At 40.5% G+C, this 12118-nt stretch overlaps 1 protein-coding gene across 7 annotated transcripts in view; it reads left to right on the top strand.

Annotated features, from left to right (window-relative positions):
- The window catches only part of bbs9 (Bardet-Biedl syndrome 9), a 562903-nt gene that overhangs the window by 26290 nt on the left and 524495 nt on the right, over positions 1–12118 (top strand). For all 7 annotated transcript variants that reach the window (XR_009643699.1, XM_060822953.1, XM_060822956.1 and 4 more), the window contains exon 4: positions 9031–9095. Coding sequence is in view for 6 of the 7 variants with exons in the window: in XM_060822953.1 (XP_060678936.1) it covers positions 9031–9095 (65 nt within the window). In the remaining variant the exon portion in view is untranslated. The remainder of the gene's footprint in view (positions 1–9030; positions 9096–12118) is intronic.

Here is a 12118-nt window from a genome sequence, read left to right on the forward strand (position 1 = left end):
GGTTGTTATGGGGGACTTTAACTTCCCAGATATTGACTGGGAGAGCTATAGCTCGAGTTCATTAGATGGGTCGGTGTTTGTCCAATGTGTGCAGGAGGGTTTCCTGACACAATATGTAGACAGGCCAACAAGAGGTGAGGCTATACTGGATTTGGTTCTAGGTAATGAACCAGGCCAGGTGTTAGACTTGGAGGTAGGTGAGCACTTCGGGGACAGTGACCACAACTCGGTGACTTTTACTTTAGTGATGGAGAGGGATAAGTGTGCGCAGCAGGGCAAGAGTTATAGCTGGGGGCAGGGAAATTATGATGCGGTGAGGCATGACTTAGGATGTGTGGATTGGAAAAACAGGCTTCAAGAGAAGAACACTAATGAGATGTGGGGATTGTTCAAGGAGCAGCTACTACGTGTCCTCGATAAGTATGTACCGGTCAGGCATGGTGTAAAGGGCCTTGTGAGGCAGCCGTGGTTTAGTAAGGAATTGGAATCCCTTGTGAAAGGGAAGAAGGCGGCATATGTAAAGATGAGGCGTGAAGGTTCAGTTGGGGCGATAGAGAGTTATAAGGTAGCCAGGAAGGATCTAAAGAGAGAGCTAAGAGAAGCGAGAAGGGGACATGAAAAGTCTTTAGCTGGTAGGATTAGGGAAAACCCAAAGGCTTTCTATAGGTATGTCAGAAATAAAAGGATGACTAGGGTAGGTATCGGTCCAGTCAAGGATAGTAGTGGGAAGTTGTGTGTGGAGGCGGAGGAGATTGGAGAGACACTAAATCAATACTTTTCATCAGTATTCACTCAGGAACAGGACACTGTTGCTGATGTGAATATGGAGTCACAAATGATTAGAATGGATGGCCTGGAAATATGCAGGGAAGAGGTTCTGGGAATATTGGAGAGGATGAAAATAGATAAGTCTCCTGGGCCTGATGGCATTTACCCTAGGATCCTATGGGAAGCTAGGGAGGAGATAGCAGAGCCATTGGCCTGGATTTTTATGTCGTCATTGTCAACGGGAATAGTACCAGAGGACTGGAGGATAGCGAATGTGGTCCCCTTGTTCAAGAAAGGGAGTAGGGATAGCCCTAGTAACTATAGGCCAGTGAGTCTGACTTCAGTGGTGGGCAAAGTCTTAGAGAGAATGGTAAGGGATAAGATTTATGAACATCTGGATAGGAATAACGTGATCAAGGATAGCCAGCATGGTTTTGTGAAGGGCAGGTCGTGCCTCACAAACCTTATTGAGTTCTTTGAGAAGGTGACCAAAGAAGTGGACGAGGGTAAAGCAGTAGATGTTGTGTATATGGATTTTAGTAAGGCGTTCGATAAGGTTCCCCATGGTAGGCTAATGCTAAAACTACGGATGTATGGCATTGAGGATACATTAGAGGTTTGGATTAGGAATTAGCTGGCTGGAAGGAGACAGAGGGTAGTAGTTGATGGACTATGTTCATCTTGGAGTGCAGTTACTAGCGGTGTACCACAAGGATCTGTTTTGGGACCATTGCTTTTTGTTATCTTTATAAATGATCTAGAGGAAGGGCTTGAAAGCTGGGTAAGCAAGTTTGCGGATGACACAAAAGTCGGTGGAGTTGTGGATAGTGAGGAAGGAAGTGGTAGGTTACAGCGGGATATAGATAAGTTGCAGAGCTGGGCAGAAAGGTGGCAAATGGAATTCAATGTAGCTAAGTGTGAAGTCATTCACTTTGGTAGGAGTAACAAGAGGATGGATTACTGGGCTAATGGTAGGCTACTTGGTAGTGTGGATGAGCAGAGGGATCTTGGTGTCCATGTACACAGATCTCTGAAAGTTGCCACCCAGGTAAATAGTGCTGTGAGGAAGGCATATGGTGTACTGGGCTTTATTGGTAGAGGAATTGAGTTCCGGAGTCCTGAGGTCATGTTGCAACTGTATAAGACTCTGGTGCGGCCTCATCTGGAGTATTGTGTGCAGTTTTGGTCGCCATACTATAGGAAGGATGTGGAGGCATTGGAACGAGTGCAGAGGAGGTTTACCAGGATGTTGCCTGGAATGGTAGGAAAATCTTATGAGGAAAGGCTGAGGCACTTGGGACTGTTCTCATTGGAGAAGAGAAGGTTTAGGGGAGATTTGATAGAGGTGTATAAGATGATTAGGGGTTTAGATAGGGTCGACACTGAGAACCTTTTACCGCTAATGGGGTCAGGTGTTACTAGGGGACACAGCTTTAAATTAAGGGGTGGTAGGTATAGGACAGATGTTAGGGGTAGATTCTTTACACAGCGGGTTGTGAGTTCATGGAATGCCCTGCCAGTAGCAGTGGTGAACTCTCCTTCTTTATGGTCATTTAAGCGGGCATTGGATAGGCATTTGGAAGTTATTGGGCTAGTGTAGGTTAGGTAGGATTCGGTCGGCGCAACATCGAGGGCCGAAGGGCCTGTACTGCGCTGTATCTTTCTATGTTCTATGTTCTAACGTGGGTTTCCTCCGGGTGCTCCGGTTTCCTCTCACAGTCCAAAGATCTGCAGGTCAGGTGAATTGGCCATGCTAAATTGCCCGTAGTGTTAGGTAAGGGGTAAATGTAGGGGTATGGGTGGGTTGCGCTTCGGCGGGTCGGTGTGGACTTGTTGGGCCGAAGGGCCTGTTTCCACACTGTAAGTAATCTAAAAAAAAACTATCCCCTCCCTTATGGGGCTTCTTTCATACTGATTAAAAAAAAGTTCTGCTGGATACAACTTAGGAATGCTTTTCCCTTCTTATATTGTCCATTAAAACTATCCCGTTCAATGTTTGGGTAGTTAAAATTCCATTCTACTATGCCTTATTATGTTTGCACTTTGCTGAAATTTGATTATGTATTTGAACTATGATCTCCTGTTAGACTGTTAGGAGTTAGTGAAACACACCCAATAGCATGTTTGTGCCTTTTGTGTTTTTTAACTTCTGCCTATGTGGTCTCAGTTGATGATCCTTCCAAGAAATGCTATTTCACAGCTAGAATTAATTCCTTAATTAATATTGTCAATATGATTCTAAGTTATGCCAGTATTGCCTATCTTTCAGCCAAATCTTGGTCATAGCTAGCATGAATAAAATCTCACAAACTTTCTTTGGCTGTTGGATAAGTTTCGTTTAGACTTTTAATCTGCCCAATGTTATCACTTTAATACTAGCTTCCTGGTATCCTCAGGTCAGTGACCTTAGAGTGATAATTATTTTGTGGTTCTTTACTTCCCTTTCTGTAGCCTTCTGGTGCTCAGTCATTGTAACAGCATCATTTGATCTGAGCTCTAAGTAATTTTTGACTTCTTGTTTTTCCAACCTGAGTTTAGCTGCTATTTTAAAGTTTACTCTGGCCTATCAGGGATTTAAAACTTTACTTATTAAGTCATCAATGTTTATTCACTCATTGCTGAACTCCAACCAGGGACCATTTGCACAGACCACACCATTACAAAGCAGTTATGAATGTTCCTCGTCTTGGAGGGTGCTATGTATCCTGTTATAGTGTGTTTGTTATCAGGACCGAAATGCTTTTGCCATTCAATGCAGTACAGTTCTTGTTGTGGATTGCCACGAAGGTTTCTTCTGCCTTGCTCTTAAATCCTCAGCTCCTCCCAGCTGTTAGCTCTACTGTATGAGTAGGAGATTTATATCAATCTGAAGCTGTCACACCGCTGTTCACTGTGTGTTGTATTAACAGTCAAGTTAAATCTGCTGCCTAGCATGCTGTATAGACATATCGGTTCACTGTTGTATGATCTGCTGCTTTCAGGAAAGTTTTCTATCACCATATTCTTTAAGTGTAGGAAACTTCAGGGCCTGAGACTAGTGTGACAGAGAGAAACCACTTCTGAGTGAACTAGCATTTATAGTTACTAAGATGTAGTTTATTGTATGTTAGCATTTAGTTAAGTTTACATTAATATGGTAGATACAATGTTTCTGTAACAGATGTTAGATCTCACTCTTATGAGACCCAAAGCTGTTTTCTGCATGAGTCCTTATGACATCATCATAGTAGGTGGTGCATGTGGTACTTCAGTGTTAACCCCTTCAGAAACATACACAACAAATTGCTCTTCGTCATCAAGGAAATAGTAAACCATTGTGTCCACTCTGACCCCATGCTCTTGACTGTGCCTACTTGACAAATGCACTATTATTTCTGTATAGTAATGAGCATTGACAGCTGTGAGCCAATAGTGTTTATTCAACTCACGAGAGACTATAGTGCTGTTTGAAAAATCTGACTTTTCACATTATCATGGTGGGATAAAAGATGCAGTATCTGCATCCCTAGGTCTCTTCGTTCAGCAGGACGCTTCCATTTACTGTATAAGTCCTATCCTGGTTTGTCTTACGAAAATGCAACACTTCATGTTTACCCAATTTAACTCCATCTGCTCCTCCTTGGCTCATTGGCACATGTGATACAGGTATTGTGTATTCTGAGGTAATCTTCACTGCTCATTACACGACCTAGAGTCACATTTAGACAGCATCGTGAAGAAAGCATTTGGCATACTTGTCTTTTGGTCAGAAAATTGAGTATAGGAATTTTCAGCATTTTGCGGTTGTATAAGACATTGGTGAGGGCTCTTTTTAGAATACTATGTACAATTCTTACATAGAATCCCTACAGTGTAGAAAGAGGCCCTTGGGCCCAACAGAGCCACACCGACCCTCTGAAGAGTAACTCACCCAGACTCATTCCACTACTATCCTATATTTACCCCTGACTAATCCAATTAACCTACACATCACTCAAAACTATGGGCAATTTAACATGGCCAATTTGCCTCATCTGGATTGTGGGAGGAAACCCACGCAGACATGTGAAAAATGTGCAAATCAAACAGACAGTCACCCGGGGCTGGAATTGAACCTAGTTCCCTGGCACCATGAGGCAGCAGTGCGAACCACTGAGTCACCATGCCGCCCCAGTTCTGATTGCCCTTCTATAGGTAGGATGTTGTTAAACTTAAGAAGGTGCAGAAAAGATTTACAAGGATATTGTTAGGACTGGAAAGTTTGAGTTGTAGGGAGAGGCTGAAAAAGTTGGGGCTTTGTTTCTTGGAATGTCAGAGGCTGAGGGATGACCTAATAGAGGTTTATAAGATCATGAAGGGCATGGATAGGGTGAATATTCAAAGTCTTTTCCTAAGATGGGGGAGTCCCGAACTAGAGGGCATTGGTTAAAGTGAAAAGCGAAAGATTTAAAAAGGACCTGAGGGGTAACTTTTTCACATGGAGTATAGTGCGTGTATGGAATGAGCTATCAGAGGAAGTACTGGAGGTGGGTATATTTACAACATTTAAAAGGCATCTGGAGGGGTATATAAATAGGAAGGGTCAGAGGGATATGGGCCAAATGCTGGCAAATGGGACTGTGTAAGATTGGGATGACTGGTTGGTATGGATGAGTTAGATTGACAGGTCCATTTCTGGCTGTATGACTCTATGATTCTTTGTTGAAACGTATAGTGAAGTGAAATGCATGACACTGTTGACCAGCAGAGGGAGCCATTTTACTGCAAATTTGAATTGACAATAACTTGACAGCTTCCAGCTATTAATAACCTTAACTTGTGCATGCAGTGCCTCTGAGAAGCAATGACAGATAGGGCTATGATTTACCTGTTGATGGTGCTGTGTATAATTTTATCATGTTTTTCTCTGTTCTACTTTATCTCTAATTTAGCTGAATGTATAACAGTTGAGCATTTTCAGATGCAGTCGGAATAACATTATAATAAACTGTAAAGCAGTCACTGTATGTTAAACATGATTTGAGCAGTCTGAGAAATGATCCATTTCTGAAATCTGGAGTTTCAGTTCTGGCACATTTTCTGACACTGATGTTGCTTAACCAGGTGGACTTCCAGAATTCATAAGTGTATTAATATTGGATCTTCTACACCAGCCACGTTGATTTTAAACCATGCATTAAGTGTTGATTTTCTTGCTGCACACAGATGACTGTAACCAGCTGGAGTTGAGGTATTTGCCTTTTCATTTAATTGCTTTTTATTTTGACACACACACACACTATCAATACCAATTTATGTTCAGTTTGTGACTTTAATGTTAAAAATTTTTCCAAGGTGATTTGAAGAGATGTGAAATGTTAGCAGCCAAAGAGGGAGATTTGTTGAGGAATGACTAAAAGTTTGATTGCAGAGATGGATAAGAAAGATGGGGAGGCAGAGAGAAAATTCCAAGTTGTGGGCTTTAAACTGAAGGTACAAGCAAACAGAAAACTGAGCAGATGTACAAGGGGCCAGACACTGGATGAGTGGAGACTTTTGAGAAGTGGGCTTGAAAGATTTGGACAGGGTACAAAGATGGCCTGAAGCTTGTGCTTGCAAGCCCCAGAAAGGTATGCCAACCATTAGATGTGATTTTTTAAAAAACTTGATGGTTCTTTGGACTCTTTTCAATTTATAAATTTGCATCCTTGGGGTCTTGTAGGAATGAATTGCTTGGAATTGATCAAATGTCTAATTGTGCCACTTCTGACATTGCGATAGAGAGAAGATCGTTAAATCAGCTGTAGATATTTGGACCTTGCATAATTGATAGAATAATCAACTCTTGTTCAGTAATGGCTAGATTTTTGATTTAACAGCTGTGGGTGATGTTTTGTTTGGCAAACTCTCCATCTTTCTTCATCTAATCAGAGGTCAAAATATTTTTTTCCACAAAGGCTCTTTTCATGACATTTTTGAAGGCTAATTTTTGTTTTCAGGGGCCCCTTTTTCATTTTAAGACCTTTATTGAATTATGCATCACGTATAATTACCTTGCGTATTTGCATTTTTTGGACGTTTTTCTTTAGAAAGATAAAAGCACAAATACTAAAGATTGCATACACATATAATTAAATCTTTTAGCTTGGAATCTAAAAATGAAATGCTCTGATTAATTTATGATGAATAAGTCTCCAAATATCTTTGCTTCCATATTTGTATCATACACACTTTGTAATCAGTTGCTTTTTTTTCGTTGTACTCAAACTGCACTCTGTTCCAGGCCAGTCAGTTGATCTTTTTCAGCAACATCAACAATAATCAGGAAATCCCTTAGTTTGGGGGTTAGCAGTATTTTACTTGAACTACTTGACATTATTGAGGTGTTGTTCGGCCAGTTCCTTTGATGGTCCAATAATGACTATATTTGAAGCATTTAGTTTGAACTTCTGTGGTTGTGACTGTACACATGAGCATCAATAGCCCTGGCAAGTGCTGTTAAGCCACCATTCAGAACAAATTTGAATTCTTCTTTAGCTAAATTAAATTTGAGCTCAGCATTCTTTAAAACACAGGAGACATGGAAAGGTTCATTCTGTGTATGTCGATGAATATCAAAGGCATGAACATCAAGTGTCTTCTATTTTTTGGTAAACTATACAATTAGTTTATCAAGAAGGATGAGGCTTACCATCATTTCAGTTAATGGGGAAAATTCTGAGAATGAAAATTAAAAATACTGGCAGAGTTCAATCTAGTCCAGAACACCCAAAAGAGTTAGGGAGTGGAGGGTGTTTTAGATCAGGGTGTCAGGATGTCTGGAGTCTGTGTGACTAGTACTAATCGTCCCATTTATATAATAATATTTTTAAAAGCAGTTCTTGATTCATCACCTGTCCCCCTCTGTGTTTCGACTTTCCCAAGCACTCAAGGGAAGGCAGTGACATAGTGGTAATGTCACTAGGCTAGTAATCCAGACTCACAGGTTAGTCATCTGTGGACATGAGTTTTGAATCTTGCCATGGCTGATGGTATAATTTGAATTCAATAAAAATTATTTGGCCTAATGGTGACCATTATCAACTCTTGTTAAAAATCAACCTGGTTCACTATTGTCCTCTAGGGAAGGAAATCTGACATTCTTACCTGGTCTGGCCTATCCATATCTCCACATCCACAGTAACTGTCTTCTGAAATGGCCCAAGTAAACCACTCAGATCAAGGGCAAATATGATTGGCAAGAAATGCTGGCATTGCATTAGATGCACACATCCAATGAATTAAGAGAAAATTCTTAATTCTTAGCATGGTCAGTACTAAGATTGCTGCCAGCAGCTGTTTTATATGCGTGTGTAGTAGTCATACTGCCTAATTGTGACAACACAGCCTTGTTGAATGATATCACATGCATGTACATGATGCGCAGCTTCATTTCGTGCATGTGTGTTTACCAGTGATGGAAATATGCAAATTTAAATAGGTTTGGCTTTAAATTTGGTGTGGCTGTAGAGGATACAGCTATGAAGGGAGTTGAGATGGTCCACCTGTGGGTATGGCTTAAAATGATTTGTGGAGGTGGCTGTGAAGTGGAGAGTAGCTGAGAGTGTTAATCCCAGCTACCCCAGTTCCTATCCCCTGTCACTGTCTGCCCTCACTCCTCATGCCTCAATTCCTCACACTTCCTCCCCATGCCTTACCCCCTCCTCTTCCCCATCCTCACTCCCCTTGCTGAACTCTGTTTCAATAACATGCTTTTCTGCACTCATACAAATCTTTTGCATATGATGTCATCAGAGTTGTATGTGATGACATAGCGTTTCTGAAATTGTGCACATTTATGCAAACATTGCTGAATATCAGCAATCACTGCGTTTTCTGAAAGCTGTGTAATGTTGTTATCTCACAATAAAAAGCGACCATATAAATAGTTCAAGATCCATTTATAGATCTGCACTACTGAGATCACAAATTTAAAGCATAATGAGTGTAGATTTGCAAATGTTTTCTGTTATGAACTTGAATTGACATTGCAGACCTGGTTAGGATTTAAATAATATCATAATTTGGAATGTATGAGTGCATACAGAAAAATTGGTTGAGTGAGGCATTTCGGATAAGGTACAGAAACGATGGTTCACAAGACTTCACACTGCTCTCCCTCCATCTGTGATCTGTTTGAATTGTACAATGCCTCTCTGCCAGAGTTTGTAAGCCCCTGGAGCATTTGCTCTGTTTCCTCCATATGAGAAATTTTTTTTGTAGCCTTGAAATTTTTTATAATGAATGGTTTTGTTTTTCTTCCAGAGGTACAGAACTACTCCACCTGGCTGTTTTGCATCCAAGAAAGTTGTCTGTCTATGCTTTCTCAGGTACTGCGAACTATTTAATATTTTACTGTGCATGAGATGTCTGTCACTACTCTTATTTTCCCTGAGTTTTCATGTATTCACACTTCTATTAAGTTGGACTATGCTCATGATAGATCTGTTCATTATAATTCTAATCAACCTGTTCAGATATATTATGACTGACATTTGGGGCAAGTGGGACTTGCAGAAAGATCTCCGAGCTCAAAGGTATGGACACTACCGATGTGCTATATCGTGGTGGGATTAACATCAGCAGTTTATGTAATGATGAAGTATCATAATGTTATGATGATGTCAGTGTTGCATGATTGTGTAGAGAGAAAGGAGCAGAAGCTCTGTCCAACTCATGAGAGAATGTGTGAATAGATCAAGCTGTAAATAGAGTTCTTGCAGATTCCTGAAGAAGGGCTTATGCCCGAAACGTCGAATTTCCTGTTCCTTGCCTGACCTGCTGCGCTTTTCCAGCAACACATTTTCAGCTTCTTGCAGAAAGTACCATGGATGCCTGCAGCAGTATTTTGAGATACTAGAGTTGGACTCCATAATACAAGAAAACATTCATAAACCTGTGAAATTAGGAAATTTAATCCAGAAGCTAGAATTTTGAAAAAATGTATGTTATGATCTCATAAGACATGCCATGCTTCCTCAGTAAGGTCAGACAAAAATAGATGCTAATTTTCTCAGGTTCCATCTCCTACATCATTCAACTGCACCGCTCTCTCCAACACTGCCCTCTCCCCAACCCGTGCTGTTTCCCTGACCTCCACTCTCTCCCTCTGCCCCCTTGCACTCTCTCTCTCTTTTTCTAGCTTTCTTTCATTCATTCTCTTGCTCTCTCTTTTCTATGTCCTGCCGTCTCTCTCCCCTGCCAGCCAAAGCTCCAGGCTTGGGAACATAGGAGCAGTAGTAAGCCATTCATCCCCCTTTGTCTGTTCCACCATTTAATGAGATCATGTCTGATCTGTGGCATAACTCCATATCCCTGCCTGTGGCTGATATCTGTTAAAGCTTTGCTTAATAAAAGTTTTACCTATCTCAGATCCAGCATCCATTGCCATTGTGGAAAAGAGTTCTGAACATCTATGACCCTTGTGTGCAGAAGTGCTTCCTATCATCTCTCAGGAACAGACTGGTCCTAATTATCAGACGATGGCTCCTACTTTGAGAGTCACTAACCAGTGGAAATAGTTAATCTTTATCTACCAGGTCTTTTCCTATTAATATCTTGAAGACTTTGATCAGATCACTACTTTATCTTTTAAAATATCGAGAAAACAGGCTAACCTTGTGTAAACTCAACTCAAACTTTATCCCTGAAGTCCAGGTATCATTCCTGTAAACCTATGTTGTACTCCCTCCAAGGCCAGAATATCCTTCATAAGGTTTGGTGCCCAGATCCGCTCACAGTACTCCAAGTGGAGTCTAACCCAGGTTTTGTATTCTTGCAGCATAAGTTCTGCATCCATTTATTGCAGTCCATAACTTATGCACTCTGTACTCTATTTTGCATAAATACCTTGGCTCCAGCTCACCTGCAGACTAGTTCCACTACTGTTTAACTATCTGTGTAAACATAACTTACAATGAGTATCCAGTTGCTTGCTTTCAATAAGTACAGCAATCTTTATTTTTTAAAACAGTTCTTTTCCCATCTTGGTCCACAATCACAAATATATAAAAGTAGAAAGATATAGCAAGGAGTGATCATAACATACTAAAATTTCAAATTCAGATGGAAGGCGAAAACCTGGATTCTATATTGGCAATCTGGAGATAAACAAAGGTAATGGCATAGGCATAAGATCAGACCTAGCCTTATGATCTGGGTGGAAGACTAAAACTTAGGATAGTTGATGAGCAATGGCAGGTTTCCCTCCTTCCTCTCCCCTCTCTCGCTTTCTTCCCTTTGCCTTGTCTCACTCTCTTTCTTTTATGCCATCTGTCTCCATTATGATGACTTATAACAAATCGAAGCAGGAGTAGGTCATGCACCTAGTCCCATTTTCTCCTCTATTCACTGTGATCATAGTTGATATTCTGCTTCAGCATTGTTTTTCAGTACTATCAATGTGTTAAAATCTTACCAATCTTAAATATACTCAATGACCAAACTTTGGCAACCCTCCGAACAGAATATTCCAAAACTCACCATCTTCTGAGTCAAGAAATTCCTCCTCATCTCAATTCTAAATTGATTTCCGCTTGTTCTGAGTCTCATTCCTTGATTCCAGACATCCCCAACCCAACAAATTTCCTTCTTGGCTAAAATGTGGTGCCCAGATCTGCTCACATTACTCTAAGTGAGGTCTAATCAGGATTTTGTATGGCTGCAGCATAACGTCTGCATCCACTTACTCCACTCCATAACACATACCCCTGTTAACCCCACAATAATTTTGCATATTTGAATGAGATTGCCTCTTACTCTTCTAAACTCCAATGAATGTAGGCCCCATCTATTCGCTTCATAAAACAATCTCTCCATCTCAGGAATTAAATTGCATTTGTTGTATTCCCTCTATGGCAAGTAAATATTTTCTTGGATTAGGATATCAGAACTACACACAGTGTTCTAGTTATGACCTCACTAAGGCTCTATAAATTTGTAATGAGACATTTTTACTCTTGTCCTCAAATCCTCTTTAAATAAAGAACAAAATACCCATTTGCCTTTTTAATTCTTGCTGTATCAACATACTGACTTTCAATGACTCATGGTCAAGGAAACCCAAGTCCTTTTTGAAGTTCAGCATTGTCAGCCTTTGACCATTTAAGAAATATTCTGTCTTTTTTTCTCCTAAAGCGGAGAAATATTCTGTCTTTTTTTCTCCCAAAAGTCAACATTTCTCTGCATTGTATTCTATTTGTCAATTTTTGTCCACTCATTTGGTCTCTACAAATCCTAGTTCATTTGCATTCACGCCTCTTATTCGTAACTAGTTATGTGCACGTTTGCTCACCATTTGGATAAATGTGATCAGAAAATCAATAGTAAGATGAAGGTGTGCAATTAATTTTCC

Source organism: Hemiscyllium ocellatum, chromosome 4, assembly GCF_020745735.1.
Source record: "Hemiscyllium ocellatum isolate sHemOce1 chromosome 4, sHemOce1.pat.X.cur, whole genome shotgun sequence".
Lineage (NCBI taxonomy): Eukaryota > Metazoa > Chordata > Chondrichthyes > Orectolobiformes > Hemiscylliidae > Hemiscyllium > Hemiscyllium ocellatum.